This window comes from Cherax quadricarinatus, chromosome 12 (genome assembly GCF_038502225.1).
Source record: "Cherax quadricarinatus isolate ZL_2023a chromosome 12, ASM3850222v1, whole genome shotgun sequence".
Lineage (NCBI taxonomy): Eukaryota > Metazoa > Arthropoda > Malacostraca > Decapoda > Parastacidae > Cherax > Cherax quadricarinatus.
The window spans coordinates 26,892,581-26,914,851 of record NC_091303.1 but is presented as its reverse complement, the minus strand read 5'-3'; the positions used below and the strand labels follow the sequence as shown (position 1 = coordinate 26,914,851).

The 22,271-nt window shown below is 38.1% G+C and overlaps 1 protein-coding gene across 3 annotated transcripts in view; it reads left to right on the top strand.

Annotated features, from left to right (window-relative positions):
• The window catches only part of GPHR (golgi pH regulator), a 218,194-nt gene that overhangs the window by 131,993 nt on the left and 63,930 nt on the right, over positions 1–22,271 (top strand). For all 3 annotated transcript variants that reach the window (XR_011391904.1, XM_070084286.1, XM_070084285.1), the window contains exons 5-6: positions 8,792–9,010; positions 20,583–20,699. Coding sequence is in view for 2 of the 3 variants with exons in the window: in XM_070084286.1 (XP_069940387.1) it covers positions 8,792–9,010; positions 20,583–20,699 (336 nt within the window). In the remaining variant the exon portion in view is untranslated. The remainder of the gene's footprint in view (positions 1–8,791; positions 9,011–20,582; positions 20,700–22,271) is intronic.

Genomic DNA, 22,271 nt, shown 5'->3' with positions numbered 1-22,271 from the left:
ATAAAAGGCCCTAAAATCTGGAATTCATTACCTGTAAATATAAAAGAAACACTACCTGTTTATAAATTCAAGTCTCTTCTCAAAGATCACTTACTCACCCAAAACCAAATAAATACTGAATAACTGAACCTTATAAATTGTATATCTTAAATGTTTCTCACAATTATATCACATAAATGTTAAACCTAAAACCCAATCTAACTTTATTATTTTTTAAATACACTACCTAACAGAATACTCCATTCTACTGAACGTACAACAATGCATACAACCATATGACCTGTCTTTGTAATACTCACTTGTGCTTTATAGTAACCTGTTTACATTAATGTTTTATCACTGATTTCATCATTGCTTAGTTAATCTTAAGTTAATTTTAAGCCAGCCCGTAATGCTATGCATAGTATAAGTGGCTTTGGCATACTGCTCTTACCTGTATTTGTTGTACCTCTGTATGTGTGCTCAAATTTTTAAATAAAATAAATAAAAATAAAAAAAAAATATGATTTTTGGTAAATATTCGATTCCCAGCCAGGGTAGAAACATTGGGTGTGTTTCTTTACACCTGTTGTCTATGTTCACCCATCAGTAAATAGTAAATAAATAATGTCAACCCATATAAATAATGTCAGCCCATAAATAAATAATGTCAACCCAGTCTTGACTCCGTATTGGAATTTGGACTGGCAGGCGGACAGGTATTGGACGGTGATGTCATATGTTTACTCTTGAGCATCACTAAAAAATAGAACATTTCCGCTACTGTGAGCGCAATTTCAAGGTACTTTTCATCATGAAAGCTATCAAAATCATATCTATTTTTGTAATATATCTTCCATTCTATCAAATGAGACTGAAAAAACGAGAATATAACCATAAAAAACATACAAAAGTATACCGCTAAGCAGCCGCTAATGGCTGAGAAGTGAACTCCGCTATTTATGGTCTGATTTCTTTCATTTTTGGTGTACGTTAAGAAGTATCTTTCCATCATACATTCCCCAAGTTTCAGTAAGATAACCCAACAAACAACTGAGAAAATAATAATAGTAATAATAATAATAATAATAATAATATCTTTATTAACTACACGTACATATACAAGGTATGCGAAACAACCACTCTGAAAGAATAGAGAAATTCCAAGCGCTTTCGTGACTACTCACATTATCAAGGAACTATGTCATAGCTGACATCAGTGACATACTACTATATAGAAAGCTGCTTGTTATGCTGAGTATATCAAGCAAATTTGGTCAGTGTCCCGGGATAACACCCACACCAGTCAACTAACACCCAGGTACCCATTTACTGATGGGTGAACATAGACAACAGGTGTAAAGAAGCACACCCAATGTTTCTACCCTGGCTGGGAATCGAATATTTATCAAAAATCATATATGGCTAACCCAAGCCAGGTACTAGAAATAAGCCACTTTGACTTTTTTCGGTTATCCTAGGTTCTCTACACACATGCTGCTGTGTGTGATAATCTATGAAGAGGAAATAGCTTTTTTGTTTCAGTTTTATGGTGCAGTGTGGGTGTATATCACAGTTAGCCCTGTGCTACACTCCATTTTCTCTAATATAAGCCCCAAGACAGTGATAGGAGAATGGTACTTGTATCCCATGTCCTCCTCATACCTCTGTTGAACTGCTCGGTATTATGCCAAATATTATTCATTCTGGAGTATTTAACATGTTTATGTTATTTATATTGTTTATTATGACATATTAGATCAATTGTAATAGGCAATAAGCTGTAGTGTTGATATTAGCATAATAATAAAGCGTATTCCCCTGCATCACGAGACTGAGCTCATGGCAACCAACAGTGGCTTCAAAGCCACCGTATCTTTAATGGACAATGTACTGTGTAGGTGCTTTACACAATGAAAAGCATTTTTTATTCATTGGAACCATGGCTAGGGCTAAAAGTAAGCAGGTTATAACAATAAATGGAGAAAAAGAAATTAGAATGACTTACGCAGTAAGCAGCGCCACCAAACAGTACCAGCAGGTTGGTGTGGCAACCCTGGAAATTTGAAATTATGCTAGCTGAAATTAGTGCCGAATGACTGAAGGAACCGAATCACTGATTGCCGGATTTGTGATGGCGGACCTGTATTTTATTTTTTCAAGTAACTTGTGGCCTGTGAGACCAATATAATGCATATTGCATATACATATCCACTCATTGTATGAAACACAATAACTGCACAAACACTGTTATCATTATATTGTTGACAAAAATGTTTACACAAACCCATGCTGCCTTCCACACCACCCACCCTGCCTTCCCCACTACCCATGCTGCCTTCCCCACCAACTTTGCCATTTTTCCCACCACCCACATGGAAATAAGTTACTTTGTCTGACTTGGGTTATCCTAGGTAATCTATGCATATGCTGCTATGTTGTTTACACAAACCCACACTGCCTTCTCCACCCATGCTGCCTTCCCCACTACCCATGCTGCCTTCCCCACTAGTGACTTATTTCCACATGGAAATAAGTCACTTTGACTTTTTTGGGTTTTCATAGGTAATCTACACATGTTGCTATGTTGTTTACACAAACCCATGCTGCCTTCCCCACTACCCACACTTTCTTCCTTACCACCCACATGCAAATAAGTCACTTTGACTTTTTTGGATTATCATAGATAATCTACACATATGTTGCTATGTTTACACAAGTCCACACTGCCTCCCCCACCACCCACGCTGCCTTCCCCATGACCCACACTGTCTTCCCCACCACCCACATGGTAATAAGTACTTAGACTTTTTTGGTGAAAGGTGGAAGATTGATAATCGTCTGGGTTTTCAGCACTATTTCTGGTATCCTGGTCACAAACTCCTCAAACCATGAGATTCATCTTCACTGACAATTCAATCTGTGCTAGAACTATCACTTGGGAAGGGAAGAATCCCTATTCACCTGGGAGTGAGGTATTTCTTACTGCTAGGCTTGGTGACCAAGGCGTACTGAATTAGCACTCCCACAGTGCACTGTGGCCTCCCCGATATTTTTTTTATACTGCGCACACTGACCACACAGACCTATTCTTTCACATATAGGTCTACCAACTTTCTCCTGCTAGATTTGAAGCCGCTAGAATTTTGGCATATAAATACATCACCAACACTGGCTCGTAAGCCATACCTATATGGCACCAACAGTGAAATGGTTAATATGGAATACAAGCAGCACAGAGAAAGTAAAAGAAAAAGATTCCATGGTGAAATTGCAGAGGATAAAGGAATATTTGATGTTTGAAAGAAATTCATAGTTGAATCTTGCTTAGTGTCCTTAGATTCTATTTTTAATAGCACTGGTAAAAGATTTGAGCATTTTAGACATGTGGCTTCCAAATTTAGTGCTTTAGATCCGGATAATTTTGCCAACACAGATTATTTCACACATCCACAACTCTGTTTGGAAACCAGTACTTGCCTGTGTCCTTTCTAAATCTAAATTTTTCCAACTTAAATCCGCTATTTCTGGTTCTTACCTGGTTCGACATCATCAGTACTTTACTAATATCACCTTTGTTTATGCCTATCATCCACTTGTACACTTTGATGGTATCTCCCCTCATTCTATGTCTCTCCAGAGAGTAAAGATTCAAGGCTCTAAGTCTATCTTCATATGGGAGATTCCTCATACAGTAAATCATTTTAGTCATCCTCCTCTGTATGTTCTCCAATGAATCTATATCCATCCTGTAGTAAGGAGACCAAAACTCAGCGGCATAATCCAAATGAGGCCTCACTAGTGTTGTATAAAGCTGTAAAATAAGTTTTGGACTTCTGTTACTTATAGTACTTCTTGAAATAAATCCTAGCCTTATTGTGCACACTTAGGCACTGCTGTCTTGGCACTGCCTGTACAAGAGTTTTTTTTATTCAAAGACGTATACAAAGAGATAATGAGCACTAGCAGTGTGACAAATTCAAGTGTCGAGAGACTAATCATCATTAGTGTACTTAAATTTGTGATCATTAATGACATGTGTTCCATTTATCCTAACTTGTTCACATTGTACCACATTTTTCTGACCTTACCAATAACTAGCACAGTTGCAGAATGGTCTTTTAGTTGGCTCTAACACACAGTCCTACCTTGGTTCTACAATGGGCGAGGATAGATTGTCTGGGTTAGCTTTTCTCTCCACTGAAAAAGAGAGTTGGCTACTGAGTTAGATTGTAATAAAGTAATAGAGAACTTTGCTAGAATAAAGCCTAGATGAAAGAGATTATTGTACGTAGTTGCTTCATACATTTTTCACATTTTGTTTTCATTTTACATTTTAAATTAAAATAATTAAATAACACATGTTTTTATTATGTTTTGAGATTCATGAGCTTCCTGTAAAACTTTTTTATTGTGTTTTGATTTTAAGTACACAATAACAGTTATGTGTATTTCTTTTAAAACTGTATTTTCCTTGTTTTTTGAGTTTAAAAACAAAAATGTGTAATGAATTTAAAATGATTTTGTTCGTGTCATGGTGCCCCTTTGTGTGCTCACTTCCCCTAACTTTAGAACCTGGCTATGCCTCTAATGTGACCTAAGTGTAAATGAAGTAGCAAGATGTACCTGCTATCTTGCATGTTAATGAGATAAAAAGAAAAGACACCAGCAGTCCTATCATTGTGTAAAACAATTACAGGTTTCTGTTTCACATTTGTATGGCAGGACATTAGTACCTCCCTGAGCAAATGCTGTCTACCAATCTACTACTTAATTATTTTTTTTTATCAACAAGTTGGCCGTCTCCCACCGAGGCAGGGTGACCCAAAAAAGAAAGAAAATCCCCAAAAAGAAAATACTTTCATCATCATTCAACACTTTCACCACACTCACACATTATCACTGTTTTTGCAGAGGTGCTCAGAATACAACAGTTTAGAAGCATATACGTATAAAGATACACAACATATCCCTCCAAACTGCCAATATCCCAAACACCTCCTTTAAAGTGCAGGCATTGTACTTCCCATTTCCAGGACTCAAGTCCGACTATATGAAAATAACCGGTTTCCCTGAATCCCTTCACTAAATATTACCCTGCTCACACTCCAACAGATCGTCAGGTCCCAAGTACCATTCGTCTCCATTCACTCCTATCTAACACGCTCACGCACGCTTGCTGGAAGTCCAAGCCCCTCGCCCACAAAACCTCCTTTACCCCCTCTCTCCAACCCTTTCGAGGACGACCCCTACCCCTCCTTCCTTCCCCTATGGATTTATATGCTTTCCATGTCATTCTACTTCGATCCATTCTCTCTAAATGACCAAACCACCTCAACAACCCCTCTTCTGCCCTCTGACTAATGCTTTTATTAACTCCACACCTTTTCCTAATTTCCACACTTCGAATTTTCTGCATAATATTTACACCACACATTGCCCTTAAACAGGACATCTCCACTGCCTCCAACCGTCTCCTTGCTGCTGCATTTACCACCCAAGCTTCACATCCATATAAGAGTGTTGGTTCTACTATACTTTCATACATTCCCTTCTTTGCCTCCATAGATAACGTTTTTTGACTCCACATATACCTCAATGCACCACTCACCTTTTTTCCCTCATCAATTCTATGATTAACCTCATCCTTCATAAATCCATCCGCCGACACGTCAACTCCCAAGTATCTGAAAACATTCACTTCTTCCATACTCCTCCTCCCCAATTTGATATCCAATTTTTCTTTATCTAAATCATTTGATACCCTCATCACCTTACTCTTTTCTATGTTCACTTTCAACTTTCTACCTTTACACACATTCCCAAACTCATCCACTAACCTTTGCAATTTTTCTTTAGAATCTCCCATAAGCACAGTATCATCAGCAAAAAGTAACTGTGTCAATTCCCATTTTGTGTTTGATTCCCCATAATTTAATCCCACCCCTCTCCTGAACACCCTAGCATTTACTTCTTTTACAACCCCATCCATAAATATATTAAATAACCATGGTGACATAACACATCCCTGTCTAAGACCTACTTTTACCGGGAAGTATTCTCCCTCTCTTCTACACACCCTAACCTGAGCCTCACTATCCTCATAAAAACTCTTAACAGCATTTAGTAACTTACCACCTATTCCATATACAGTGGACCCCCGGTTAACGATATTTTTTCACTCCAGAAGTATGTTCAGGTGCCAGTACTGACCGAATTTGTTCCCATAAGGAATATTGTGAAGTAGATTAGTCCATTTCAGACCCCCAAACATACACGTACAAACGCACTTGCATAATTACACTTACATAATTGGTTGCATTCGGAGGTAATCGTTATGCGGGGGTCCACTGTACTTGCAACATCTGCCACATTGCTCCTCTATCCACTCTATCATATGCCTTTTCTAAATCCATAAATGCAATAAAAACTTACCAATCTTTATCTAAATACTGTTCACATATATGCTTCAATGTAAACACTTGATCTACACATCCCCTACCCACTCAGAAACCTCCTTGCTCATCCGCAATCCTACATTCTGTCTTACCTCTAATTCTTTCAATTATAACCGTACCGTATACTTTTCCTGGTATACTCAGTAAACTTATTCCTCTATAATTTTTACAATCTCTTTTGTCCCCTTTCCCTTTATATAAAGGGACTATACATGCTCTCTGCCAATCCCTAGGTACCTTCCCCTCTTTCATACATTTATTAAACAAAAATACCAACCACTCCAACACTATATCCCCCCTGCTTTTAACATTTCTGTCATGATCCCATCAGTTCAAGCTGCTTTACCCCCTTTCATTCTACGTAATGTCTCATGTACCTCCCCCACACTTACATTCTGCTCTTCTTCACTCCTAAAAGATGGTATACCTCCCTGGCCAGTGCATGAAATTACTGCCTCCCTTTCTTCCTCAACATTTAAAAGTTCCTCAAAATATTCTCGCCATCTACCTAATACCTCCCTTTCCCCATCTACTAACTCCCCTACTCTGTTTTTAACTGACAAATCCATACTTTCCCTAGGCTTTTTTAACTTGTTTAACTCCAAAATTTTTTCTTATTTTCATTAAAATTTCTTGACAGTGCCTCTCCCACTCTATAATCTGCTCTCTTTTTGCACTCTCTCCCCACTCTCTTCACCTTTCTTTCACTCTCCATATACTCTGCTCTTCTTATAACACTTCTGCTTTGTAAAAACCTCTCATAAGCTACCTTTTTCTCTTTTATCACACCCTTTACTTCATCATTCCACCAATCACTCCTCTTTCCTCCTGCCCCCACCCTCCTATAACCACAAACTTCTGCCCCACATTCTAATACTGCATTTTTAAAACTATTCCAACCCTCTTCAACCCCCCCACTACTCATCTTTGCACTAGCCCACCTTTCTGCCAATAGTCCCTTATATCTCACCCGAACTTCCTCCTCCCTTAGTTTATACACTTTCACCGCCCTCTTACTTGTTGTTGCCACCTTCCTCTTTTCCCATCTACCTCTTACTCTAACTGTAGCTACAACTAAATAATGATCCGATATATCAGTTGCCCCTCTATAAACATGTACATCCTGGAGCCTACCCATCAACCTTTTATCCACCAATACATAATCTAATAAACTACTTTCATTATGTGCTACATCATACCTTGTATATTTATTTATCCTCTTCTTTATAAAATATGTTTTACTTATTACCAAATCTCTTTCTACACATAGCTCAATTAAAGGCTCCCCATTTACATTTACCCCTGGCACCCCAAATTTACCTACTACTCCCTCCATAACATTTTTACCCACTTTAGCATTGAAATCCCCAACCACCATTACTCTCACACTTGATTCAAAACTCCCCACGCATTATTATTATAAATTTGTGCACACATAGAGGTACAAAAAAATACAGATAAGAGCAGTATGCCAAAGCCACTTATACTATGCATAGCATTACGGGCTGGCTTAAAATTAACTTAAGATTAACTAAGCAATGATGAAGTCAGTGATAAAACATTAATGTAAACAGATTACTATAAAGCACAAGTGAGTATTACAAAGACAGGTCATATGAAGGATTCTGTTAGGTAGTGTATTTAAAAAATAATAAAGTTAGATTGGGTTTTAGGTTTAACATTTATGTGATATAATTGTGAGAAACATTTAAGATATACAATTTATAAGGTTCAGTTATTCAGTATTTATTTGGTTTTGGGTGAGTAAGTGATCTTTGAGTAGAGACTTGAATTTATAAACAGGTAGTGTTTCTTTTATATTTACAGGTAATGAATTCCAGATTTTAGGGCCTTTTATGTGCATTGAGTTTTTGCATAGTGTGAGATGAACACGAGGAACATCAAAGAGTGATCTGTGCCTTGTGTTATGGTCATGTGTTCTGTTGAGGTTGGCAAGGAGATGTTTGAGGGGAGGGTTAATATCAGAGTTAAGTGTTCTATGTATGTAATAGGTGCAGTAATAAGTATGGATGTTTTGTATGGTGAGTAGGTTTAGTGTATTGAATATTGGTGGAGTGTGCTGCCTGTAGTGAGAATTTGTTATCATTCTAACTGCAACATTTCCCAAAATCTCTCTCTCTCCTCTACACTTTTCTCTTCTCCAGGTACATACACGCTTACTATAACCCACTTTTCACATCCAATATTTATTTTACTCCACATAATCCTTGAATTAATACATTTGTAGTCCCTCTTTTCCTGCCATAGCTTATCCTTTAACATTATTGCTACTCCTTCTTTAGCTCTAACTCTAATATTATAAAATATAATATAATATAATATTTTTCCTACAGAGCATTAGTCGTATTGGGGTTATTGGTGTGACTGTGATGGCAGCTTTATCAGGATTTGGTGCTGTTAACTACCCATATACCTCAATGAATATCTTCATGCGTCCTGTCACAAAACATGACATTCAAGCACAGGAACGACGATTACTTCAAACTATTGATGTCATTGTAAATAAAAAGAAAAGAATTGCTTTAGCAGAGAAGGAGAGAATCACTTCTAAGGTAATATATTTTTATTTAATATTTTCAGTCATGTGTGCTGTGTGTTTTGCATATATAATTCTCTCATGTTACCAAAAGTACTCCTAATGATTGCTTTTTCATTATTTATTTTTCATTTCATTGTTTATTTATGTTGCACCACTGACTATGTTGCACCATTGTTTATGTTGCACCACTGACTTAAAAGGGGTAGGAAAGATTGAATGGAGAGGGATAAATTAGATTAAATCATGTGTATCTGAAAAAAAAAGGATAGAAAGGAGTATTGCAGTTGAAATGTACACGGAGGTAAAAGGAGAGAGAGAGACTGTGGGAAAGGTTATTATTGAACAGCATTTAGTGATACTATTCCATACAATGGAGCAGTTATGCCATTTGAATGGTAAATGTGCTATCACCTAAAAGTACTCTTTATCTGAGTAGTTTCCAAAATATGTACTACTTATAAAAGTGCACTTATTTGTAATTAGTTTCCAGTCAAGTAGTAGTAAATATTTTGGAAGCTGTTTATGTGGAGAACTGGTTAGATAAGTACACTTTCCTACGTGAAACAAACATAAGATGGGCGTTACTTATCTTTTAACCTCACAATTTCCAGCAGCCTCTTCCTGGAAATCCCTTCAGGGTGCCGTCTCAGTGTCCACAGTGGCTGTTTATTAACAAGCAAGTTATTCATATAATTTGCCCCAAAGGAGCATATATCTCAGGATTTCACTATCTGAAATGTGTAGTGGTATGCATTTCAGATCTGTTGGTAACTCCAGTCAAATCTCACCTCTACCTATTAGCTGTAGCTAATGAAAGGAGATGTTTGTATGGCTGGACTTACCTGGGTATTGTAACTGACCCAGTTTCCCCTAGTTTGTTGTAGGGGAGGTGTAACCCCGGTATTGTTGTGTTGAGTAGGCTGCTACAGATGCATAGTTACACTGTCCTCACTTGTTGATAGGGAGCCACTTCGGTCATTCGTTACACGATAGGGTGATATCTTGTCCCTTTGTTCATAACGCCTGAATGCATACAGTGACACAAACTTTTACACTTTATTGAGATTATATCACAGATTATACACTTGTGTTTCCTTTTAACACTAGTTTTCCTAGTGGAGATTGACAGTATTTCAGAGTTTACCACACAAAGTCATTACTTTGTTTATAGCAGGAGATTTGTGACGTGTTCACGCTCTGATATCTGAATTCAACCTAGCTTGTCACACTGCCCAATGCCCACCAGTTCACCCTCTGCACAAAAGAACTGCTGAGCTCAGCTTTATTTTTTTTTTTTTCAACAAGTCAGCCGTCTCCCACCTAGGCAGGGTGACCCAAAAAGAAAGAAAATCCCCAAAACAAAAATACTTTCATTATCACTCAACACTTTCACCTCACTCATACATAATCACTGTTTTTGCAGAGGTGCCCAGATACAACAGTTTAGAAGCATATACTATAAACATACAATATGAAAAGTGACCCGAAATAATGTAATAAACTCCATATAGTATATAATATCAGGGCCCCAATTATATATATATACTGTCCTATTACACCTCCCTCCAAACTGCCAATATCCCAAACCCCTCCTTTAAAGTGCAGGCATTGTACTTCCCATTTCCAGAGCTCACGTTCGGCTATATAAAAATAACCGGTTTCCCTGAATCCTTTCACTAAATATTACCCTACTCACACTCCAACAGCTCGTTAGGTTCCAAAAACCATTCGTCTCCATTCACTCCTATCTAACACGCTCATGCATGCTTGCTAGAAGTCCAAGCCCCTCACCAACAAAACCTGCTCTACCCCGTCCAACCTTTTCGAGGACGACCCCTACCCTGTCTTCCTTCCCCTACAGATTTATACGCTCTCCATGTCATTCTACTTTGATCCATTTCTCTAAATGACCAAACCACTTCAACAACCCCTCTTCAGCCCTCTCACTAATACTTTTAGTAACTCCACACCTTCTCCTGATTTCAACACTTCGAATCCTCTGCATAATATATACACCACACATTGCCCATAGACAGGACATCTCCACTGCCTCCAACTGCCTCCTCACTGCAGCATTTACAACCTAAGCTTCACACCCATATAAGAGTGTTGGTACCACTATACTTTCATACATTCCCTTCTTTGCCTCCATTGATAACGTTTGTTGTCTCCACACATACCTCAAAGTACCGCTCACCTTTTTTTCCCTCATCAATTCTGTGGTTAACTTCATCCTTCATAAACCCATCTGCTGACACATCAACTCCCAAATATCTGAAAACATTCACTTCTTCCATAATCCTTCTCTCCAGTGTGATATCCAATGTTTCTTCATTTAAATCATTTGATGCCCTCATCACCTTACTCTTATCTATGTTCACTTTCGACGTCCTACCTTTACACACACTCCCAAACTTGTCCACTAACCTTTGCAACTTTTCTTTAGAATTGCCCATAAGCACAGTATCATTAGCAAAAAGTAACTGTGTCATCTCCCATTTTGTATCTGAGTCCCAATGATTTAATCCCACCCGTCTCCCCAACACCCTAGCATTTACTTCTTTTACAACCCCATCCATAAATATATTAACCCTTTGACTGTCTCAACCCCCAATCCTGAGGTGTCTCCCGGTGTCGCAAAATTTAAAAAAAAAAAAAATTATTTTTTCTTATGAAATGATAGAGAATCTTTTCCCGATTGTAATGACACCAAAAAAACGAAATTTGATGGAAAACTGACGGAATTATGCTCTCGCGAAGTTAGCGACCTCTGTGCTGTTTACAAATCGGCGATTTCGCCCACTTTGAGCCCTATTTTCGGCTAATTCCATTGTTCCAGTCACCCAAACTCATAGCTATTTCTTTAGAACTCCATTTTTTCTATCGATTGAGTACAAGAAACTGTCCATTTACCGATTTTAACTACCTAATAATGTGGTCAGAAATTTGCAATTTGGCCAATTTCACGAAAACTAAAAAATATGACAATTTCAAAATAAGGTCCAGAATGAACAATGCAGACATTCCTGGCTCTAAAATAACATTTTCTTTGTTCATCAGTCATGTCTCCAGGCCCCTCTGATATTACTCTTGCTTTCTATTTTGAAGTTTTATTCAAACAAAAAATAGAAGACTTACTATTATGCAGACTACTGTAATACTGTAATAATTGTATAAATAACATCAATCCATTCATGACTGCATATTAGAATGGCTAGTTGGACATTTATTGGACAATGGCATCATTTGTTTACTTTTGAACATTGGGAAAAATCAAACATTTCCTCTACTTTGAGCTCCATTTCTAGGTTCTTTTTATAGTAAAATCAATCAAAATCACCTCTATTTCTATAATATGTTTTCCATTCTATCAAATGAGACCAAGAAAACGAGAATACAACCATAAATACTATACGAAAATAGACCACAAAGTCGGCATTTTAATTAAAAAAAACGGTCGGACTTTTTTCTTTCTCATTATGCACTGCGTGCTCCAGGATTTCTTTTATATGGTGCACACTGACCACACAGACCCATTCTCTCACATGTGGGCTTACCAGCTTTCTCCTGCTTGATTTGAAGCCGCTAGAATTTATGAGTATATATACTTCAAACACGGTACCTCGTAAGACGTATATATGTGGCCGCGACAGTCAAACGGTTAAACAACCATGGTGACATTACACATCCCTGTCAAAAACCTACTTTTACGGGGAAGTAATCTCCCTCTCTCCTACACATCCTAACCTGAGCCTCACTATCCTCATAAAAACTCTTTACAGCATTTAGTAACTTACTGCCTATTCCATATACTTGCAACATCTGGCACATTGCTCCCCTATCCACTCTATCATATGCCTTTTCTAAATCCATAAGTGCAATGAAAACTTCCCTTCCTTTATCTAAATACTGTTCACATATATGCTTCAATGTAAATACTTGATCTGCACATCCCCTACCCACTCTTAAAACCTCCTTGCTCATCCACAATCCTACACTCTGTCTTACCTCTAATTCTTTCAATAATAACCCTACCTTACACTTTTCCTGGTATACTCGGTAAATATTTTCTTCTTCTTTTAGCATACCAGCCGTATCCTACTGAGGTGGGGTGGCCCAAAAGAAAAAACGAAAGTTTCTCCTTTTAAATTTAGTACTATATACAGGAGAAGGGGTTACTAGCCCCTTGACTCAGTAAACTTATTCTCCTATATTTTTTTTAATCTCTTTTGTTCCTCCTTCCTTTTATATAAAGGAACTATACATGCTCTCTGCCAATCCCTAGGTACCTTCCCCTCTTCCATACATTTATTAAACAAAAATACCAACCACTCCAACACTATATCCCCTCTCCCCCTGCTTTTAACATATCTGTCATGATCCCATCATTTCCTGCTGCTTTACCCCCTTTCATTCTACGTAATCCCTCACACACCTCTTCCACACTCACATCCTGTTTTTGTTCACTCCTAAAAGATGTTATACCCCCCCCTGGCCAGTGCATGAAATAACTACCTCCCTTTCTTCGTTGACATTTAAAAGTTCCTCAAAATGTTCCCGCCATCTACCCAATACCTCCAGCTCCCCATCTACTAACTCCCCTACTGTGTTTTTAACTGACAAATCCATTCATTCCCTAGGCTTTCTTAACTGGTTTATCTCACTCCAAAATTTTTTCTTGTTTTCATTAAAATTTCTTGACAGTGCCTCTCCCACTCTATCATCTGCTCTCCTTTTGCACTCTCACCACTCTCTTCACCTTTCTTTCTTCTTTCCTCCTGCACCCACCCTCCTATAGCCACAAACTTCTGCCTCACATTCTAATACTACATTATTAAAACTATTCCAGCCCTCTTCAACCCCCCCTATTACTCATACTTGCACAAGCCCACCTTTCTGCCAAAAGTTGCTTATATCTCACCCTAACTTCCTCCTCTCTTAGTTTATACACTTTCACCTCTCTCTTACTTGTTGTTTCCATTTTCCTTTCGTCCCATCTACCCCTTACTCTAACTGTAGCTACAACTAAATAATGATCCGATATATCAGTTGCCCCTTTATAAACATGTACATCCTGAAGCCTACCCATCAACCTTTTATCCATCAATACATAGTCCTTTTTCATAAAATACGTATTACTTATTACCAAACTTCTTTCTACACGTAGCTCAATTAAAGGCTCCCCATTTTCATTTACCCCTGGCACCTCAAATTTACCTACTACTCTCTCCACAACGTTTTTTACCCACTTTAGTATTGAAATCCCCAACCACAAGTACTCTTTCACTTGGTTCAAAACTTCCCATGCACTCGCTTAACATTTCCCAAAATCTCTCTCTCTCTCTCTCCTCTACACTTCTCTCTTCTCCAGGTGCATAAATGCTTACTATATCCCACTTTTCATATTCAACCCTTATTTTCCTCCACATAATCCTTGAATTAATACATTTATATTCCCTCTTTTCCTGCCATAATTTATCCTTCAACATTATTGCTACTCCTTCTTTAGCTCTAACTCTATTTGAAACTCCTGACCTAATCCCATTTATTTCTCCCCACTGAAACTCTCCCACCCCCTTCAGCTTTGTTTCACTTAAAGCCAGGACATCCAGCTTCTTCTCATTCATAACATCCACAATCATCTCTTTCTTATTATTCGCACAACATCCACGCACATTCAGACATCCCACTTTGATGGTTTTCTTCTTTTTCCTTTTAGTAGGCTATACAGGAAAAGGGGTTATTAGCCCATTGTTCCTGGCATTTTAGTTGACTTTTACAACACGCATGGCTTACAGAGGAAGGATTCTTATTCCACTTCCCCATGAATATAAAAAGAAAAGGAAAAAGAACAAGAACTTTTAAAATAAAATCAAAGAGAACTCAGATGAGTGTGTATATATAATCGTGTACATGTATGTGCAGTGTGACCTAAGTGTAAGTAGAATTAACAAGATGTATCTGAAATCTTGCATGTCTATGAGACAGAAAAAAGACACCAGCGATCCTACCATCATGTAAAACAATTACAGGTTTTCGTTTTACACTCCCTTGGCAGGACAGTAGTACCTCCCTGGGTGGCTGCTGTCTAACAACCTACTACCTACTATTATTATTCTTTTTATTATTATTATTACCTTTGACATATCTTGTTCACTAAGTTTAATCATTTCTTAAGCTGCCACAATACACCGAGAATGTAAACACACATACGAACACACTAGCTAACTCCTTTACTGTGAACTTCTTTTTGTACTTCTTCCATTTTCCTCTTGTTTTTCCTCTTCCAAAAGGAAAAACAACAGGAAATTTGCACAAATATGTAGTCTTGGAAACTGTGAAAGCTAGTGTACTGAGTGGCTGTAGGAAGGAGATTCAGAATTTTGACGCTGAGATGCTTCGCTGCCTGTTCATGACCCAACCTCTCATACAGTATACAATAACGACTCATCAGAGAACCCATCGTAACTCCGAGTTGTCGGTAAATGAGTACATCGGTAAGTGAGGAGAGGCTGTACAGTAGACCCTTATATTATACATGGATTTATTTGGTACGTTTTGGTAATAACCAGAAGGGGGAAAAATTTGGAGCATCGCCTGCAGGATATTTCCCTAGCTCAGGCCGCTGCCTTGCTGTGGGTGAGACCACTGTCTCCATGGGGCAGACATACCACCATCCCCTGCCACCCCTGTCCCAGCCTTTCGTTCATACGTGTCTAGGAGTCAGCTGGGTTTATGGATTGTGTTTTGATATTTTAATTGCCATATCTTGTATCTGCCAAGCAATGATGCACCAGTAGGCACACAAGTGTTGCTGAAAGTGGCAAGAAAAGGGGTAAGCATTTAAGTCTTGGAGTTACTGACTTACTGACTTGACTGACTTACTGACTTGACTGACTTACTAACTTGACTGACTTACTGACTTGACTGACTTACTGACTTGACTGACTTACTGACTTGACTGACTTACTGACTTACTGACTTGACTGACTTACTGACTTGACTGACTTACTGACTTGACTGACTTACTGACTTGACTGACTTACTGACTTGACTGACTGACTGACTGACTGACTTGACTGACTTGACTGACTGACTGACTGACTTGATTGACTGACTTGACTGACTGACTGACTGACTGACTGACTGACTTGACTGACTTGACTGACTGACTTGACTGACTGACTTGACTGACTGACTTGACTGACTGACTTGACTGACTGACTTGACTGACTTGACTGACTTGACTGACTGACTTGACTGACTGACTTGACTGACTGACTTGACTGACTGACTTGACTGACTGACTGACTGACTGACTGACTGACTTGACTGACTGACTGACTTGACTGACTGACTGACTTGATTGACTGAGTTGATTGACTGACTTGATTGACTGACTTGACTGACTGACTGATTGACTGACTGACTGACTTGACTGACTGACTTGACTGACTGACTTGACTGACTGACTTGACTGACTGGCTGACTGACTGACTTGACTGACTGACTTGACTGACTGACTGACTGACTGACTGACTGATTGACTTGACTGACTTACTGACTTAATGATTTACTGACTTGACTGACTTAAAAAAAAGATAAAAGATTTATTTCTTTGTAAAGGTTACACTGTATAATTACAGTTTTGTTTTGCTATGTACAAAGAATTCCACTATCATGACTTATTGACTTAACCCTTTGAGGGTCCTTGCCGTAGATCTACAGCTTTACATTGAGGGCCCAAACCGTAGGTCTACGTCATGAGCTCAGCTCACTCTAATAAGCTGTGAGCAGTAAATTTTGGCCTAGATATGAGAGAATGCATCTATGTGGTATGTGTGCACCACATAAAACAAATCCTGCAGCACATAGTGCATGATGAGAGAAAAAAAAACTGAGATTAATTTTCGATTAAAACAGCAACTTTGCAGCGTTTTTTCATATGTTTTTTATAGTTGTATTTGTGCTTTCTTGATCTCATTTGATAGAATGGAAGATATACTACAGAAATAGAATGATTTTGATTGGTTTTAGTACTGGAAATGGCTTTAAACTGAGCTCAAAGTAGTGGAAATGTTAAATTTTTGTCAATGTTAGAGAGTAAACAAATGACCTCACACACATAATACACACCTGCTGGTGGGTCTAATATACGTTCACAAATGTGGTGATATTATTTATTAAATTATATTACAATATTGCATAACAGTAAATCTTCTATTTTTTGGTTTGAATAAAAATTCATTATGTGAATAAAAAATCAAAATGGAATTCATTAGTAAAGCATGAAAACATAACTAATGAATAGGGGAAATGTTAGTTTAGTGCCAGGAATGCCTGCATTGTTTATTCTGGACCCTATTTTGAAATTGGAGTATTTTTAACTTTGCATTAAATTGGCCAAATTACCAATTTCCAATCACTTTATTTTGTAGTTGAGACAGTTGACTTGGTGAATTCTTGTGCTCAATCGACAGAATAGAAGTAATACTAGTGAAATAGCTAAGAATTTGATTGCCTGGAATAATGTAATTGGCCTAAAATGGGAGTCAAAGTTGGCAAAATCGCCGATGCGTAAATATTGCTGACACATCAAAATTCGCGAGAGCATAATTTCGTCAATTTTCCATCAAATTTCATACTTTTTGTTTTATTACCTTCCGAAAAAGATTCTCTACCATTTCATAAGAAAAAATAAAAAAATAATTTTTTGAAAATTCTTGGACACTGCTGCACACTTTGAAATTTGGTCTCTAGACCCTGAAAGGATTAAAGATACAGTGGACCCCCGGTTAACGATATTTTTTCATTCCAGAAGTATGTTCAGGTGCCAGTACTGACCGAATTTGTTCCCATAAGGAATATTGTGAAGTAGATTAGTCCATTTCAGACCCCCAAACATACACGTACAAACGCACTTACATAAATACACTTTCATAATTGGTCGCATTGGGAGGTGATCATTAAGTGGGGGTCCACTGTACTTTTTCACTGAAGAGGACCCTGACAACTCTAGAAGCAGTGCTCTGAAATGGTGTCTAGAGCAGCTGATGTCTTATCATCAGCTGTATAATGTACTGCAAGGTAAAATAGCCCACAAATCCATTACATAATTTATGCACACTCCAGTACAACCATCAACTTCAGTACCAGAACCTCTACCATCCACCTCAGCCTAATAGGGCCACAGCATAACTCTCCACTCTCTTCACAGTCATCAACTAATTTGATATATATCAAATTAATTTTCTTTATTGAAATTAATTGAAAAGCCATTAACCCATTCCTGCACTCTGGAGACTTAAGAAAAAAATACTTGAATATGACTCTATTATCAACTGTACAGCTTATTTACCTATCACAATTCATCTAATATGACATAATAAACAATATAATTAACACAGAAACATGATATATATTCTAGAATGAATAAAATAGGCCATAATATGGTGGCAGAGGCAGCGGCGGAAGCATCCGCCATTTCTGTCCAACTTTGACCATGGTATCTTCCCATGCTCTTATTGTAAGAGAAAACAGAGTATTTTTGAGGCTAACTGCAGTGGATCACTAGTTTTCTAAGGAAAATGCTGAAACTGTATTTATAAATAAGAAATATCGTATAAAAACTTTATATGAAGTGTATATGTACTTAGACACTTGGAGCAGTGATGGTGGGGGAGGTTGAGGATGGGGGGATGTTGAGGGTGGGGGATGTTGAGGGTGGGGGATGTTGAGGGTGGGGGAGGTGGAGGGTAGGGGATGTTGAGGGTGGGGGATGTTGAGGGTACAGTGTATGATGGTTATGTCCATGAAAACCATTGTCCTTTTCTTCTCGGCACTGTTCTTTGCACTTACTATCTTAGGACCCATGGTTAAAAAACAGAAATTTTGCCAAATGACTGTAAAAAAATGCAAACAAGCACGAGAGAACTGCTGCTACAGTGATGTAAACATGTGGACTGCTTACGGGATGTTTTGCCATTAGCTGTGTCAACTAGTGGCATCATTCTGAATTATTATTACGTATGTGTTATGTATTATTATTATTATTATTAATTTATGGAACTGAAGCTCTGTCATTATTATTATTATTATTATTATTATTAATTTAGTGAACTGGAGCACAGATAAAATTCCCTAGATCAAGAGCCCCTGACTAGCATCAAGGAACCTTGACACTAGTGAGGGGCTCTTGGTCTAGGGAATTGGATCTGTGTTCTAGTTACCTAAATTAATAATAATAATAATACTAATAATATTATTTTATTATTTATTATCACACTGGCCGATTCCCACCAAGGCAGGGTGGCCCGAAAAAGAAAAACTTTCACCATCATTCACTCCATCACTGTCTTGCCAGAAGGGTGCTTTACACTATAGTTTTTAAACTGCAACATTAACACCCCTCCTTCAGAGTGCAGGCACTGTACTTCCCATCTCCAGGACTCAAGTCCGGCCTGCCGGTTTCCCTGAACCCCTTCATAAATGTTACTTTGCTCACACTCCAACAGCACGTCAAGTATTAAAAACCATTTGTCTCCATTCACTCCTATCAAACACGCTCATGCATGCCTGCTGGAAGTCCAAGCCCCTCACACACTGCCACGAACGCTGCCAACTCATTGCACTGTTTACCTCGCTGTGGGAGCAGTTCTCTTAAGCTTTGCTTACACTTTTGACAGTCATTTGGCCAAATTTCATTTTTCTAAGCATGGGTCCTAAGAAAGTAATTGTAAAGGACAGTGCTGAGATGAAAAAGAGAATGATTTCCATGGAATTAAAGCATGAAATCATAGATAAACAAGCGAGGTGTCCAGGTTTTGGGTTGAGGGGGAAGGGGGGGAGCTGCCTCGTAACTCAAATGTTGGCTCGTAACTCAGATAAAAAAATCGACCCAGGGATGGCTCGTATCTCAAAAAACTCGTATGTTGGGACACTCATAAGTCAAGGTTCCATTGTATTTCTGTTGCATTTGTAGTTTTAATCAGTAAAAACAACATAATACATCATGACAATGAACAACAATTACACATTCACTTTCATTTTTGTAAGACCTGGAGGTCTAAAAAAAAATTCTTTGGCTTTTTTGGGGCTCCCAAGAATGTAACCCTATTTTTCCCATAAGTTCTTCAGTTTATCTAACACGGATTTACCTAGCACAGCATTCTCAGGCATGTAACTAGTGTGTAATATAAGGGTCTATTGTAGAAAAAAAATTGCGTATACATATGTATTGTATACTACTACACAACTTCACTGCTTGGAGTCTGGAGGGATACTGATGTTGGCATTGTGTTAGTCCGGTATATAGCAGCAGTCCAGTATCAGTGCATAATGCAATTAAATAAAATTTATATTATTCAATTTATTAAATTTATAAACTGTATTATATCAAAACCTTTTCTGCTCAAAACTGTACTTTGTACGGTATTACTGTACTGTAGTGTTTTTCTTGCTATTTTTTAACATTCAGATTTACTGAACAATCAGCATTATTGGACACCTACCTATTAGCCCTTTAAATAGAGATTTTACCTCTAATGAATTTAGTGCTTCTTTGTGAATATAATAATAATTTGCAGGTTGGAGATGAAAGTGGCTCACGTTCCAGAATTTGGGGTTTACTCCGGAGCGTGACAGCCAGCAGTCCTCAGGGAGAGAGTCTGTCAACCTTGAAACAAGAAGTAGCAGCTTTAGAGGTAACTCCTAAATATTTCACTACCTCTGTATACAATACTGTACAGGAGGGCCCCCACTTATATGGTGGGTTAGCTTCCAGGCTACCGTCATGAAGTGAAAATCACCATAAAGAGAACGACCCTTTTTTTTCACTTTTAAATGCATATAAATGCCTGAAAACATGTTCACACTATTATATATTAAGTCAGCAGTAGAACTAGGCATCAAAAAGCAATAAAATAGTAAAATGCACATACAGTACACTCATTACTTACCTTAACATATTTGTAGTGAGTGGGAACCCTGTCATATGTGGTATTTTGCCAAGGAGAGGAGTTGGAAACAAATGGTTGTCCAGGGCAATTGGTGTCAATTGCTGGCTGGACAAATACTGTAAGGAAAATGCGGTAACATTCATTGACAACTGGGACCTCTTCTATGGCAGGAATGACATGTATGCCAGGGATGGGGTTCACTTATCTAGGTCTGAGGTGGGGGCATAGGCAACTGCAGTGGAGGGAGCTGTTAGGGCTTTAAACTAGGAATAGTTAGTGGTATGGGTTTTGGCAGGAATACAGTGCAGTCCCAGTGTAGTAATATTATGAGTTCTAGGGGAACTAGTAATAGGCAGAATGAGGTGGATATTGGAAAGCCAGTGGCACTAGGTGACAAGGACAGTAATAGGTTTAGTGGAAAAATGGAACTGAGCAGGAAGGGTGAAGAGAAAGGAGGGTCTTTAAAAATATATTTATGCTAATAGCTGTAGTGCTAGGAATAAGATGGACAAGTTGAGATTAGTTGCTAGTGCAGGTAACATTGATGTATTTGTCATCACTGAGACATGGTTTAATTCGAAATGTCGGGACATGCCTGCGAAATGTCGCATTCAGGGTTTTAAACTGTTCCAAGTAGATAGAAGTATCGGGAAGGGGGGTGGGGTGGCATTGTATGTCCGAGATCGCTTGAACTGTTGCATAAAAACGGGTATTAAGTCTGAAGTAACACATACAGAGTCTGTCTGGATAGAATTTTCAGAGGGGCATGAAAAATTAATTCTAGGAGTGATATACCATTCCCCAAATTCAGATAGGGACCAAGAGAGATTACTCTGGAAGGAAATTGTTAAGGCCACAAGCCATGATAATGTAGTAATTTTAGGGGACTTTAACTTTAGTCAGATTGATTGGAATTTCTTGACTGGGAATTTAGAATCAAATGACTTCTTAGAAATAGTTCAGGACTGTTTTTTGAAGCAGTTTGTGACAGAACCTACAAGGGGAAATAACCTGCTTGACTTGGTTCTGGCAAACAAGGAAACCCTTGTTAATAATTTAGAAATTACAGAGAAACTCGGCACAAGCAATCACAAATTAATTACCTTTAGCATAGAATGGAAGTATGACAGTAGGGATAATTCAGTAATGGTCCCAGATTTTCACTTAGCAGATTACAATGGGCTTAGAGAACACTTATCATCTGTTGACTGGGGTAACGAAGAGAGCTATCAATATGACAGCTTTCCGAACACTATGCATGCTACCCAAAGAACATTTATCCCATATAAAGAAATTAGATCGAATAAAAATGACCCA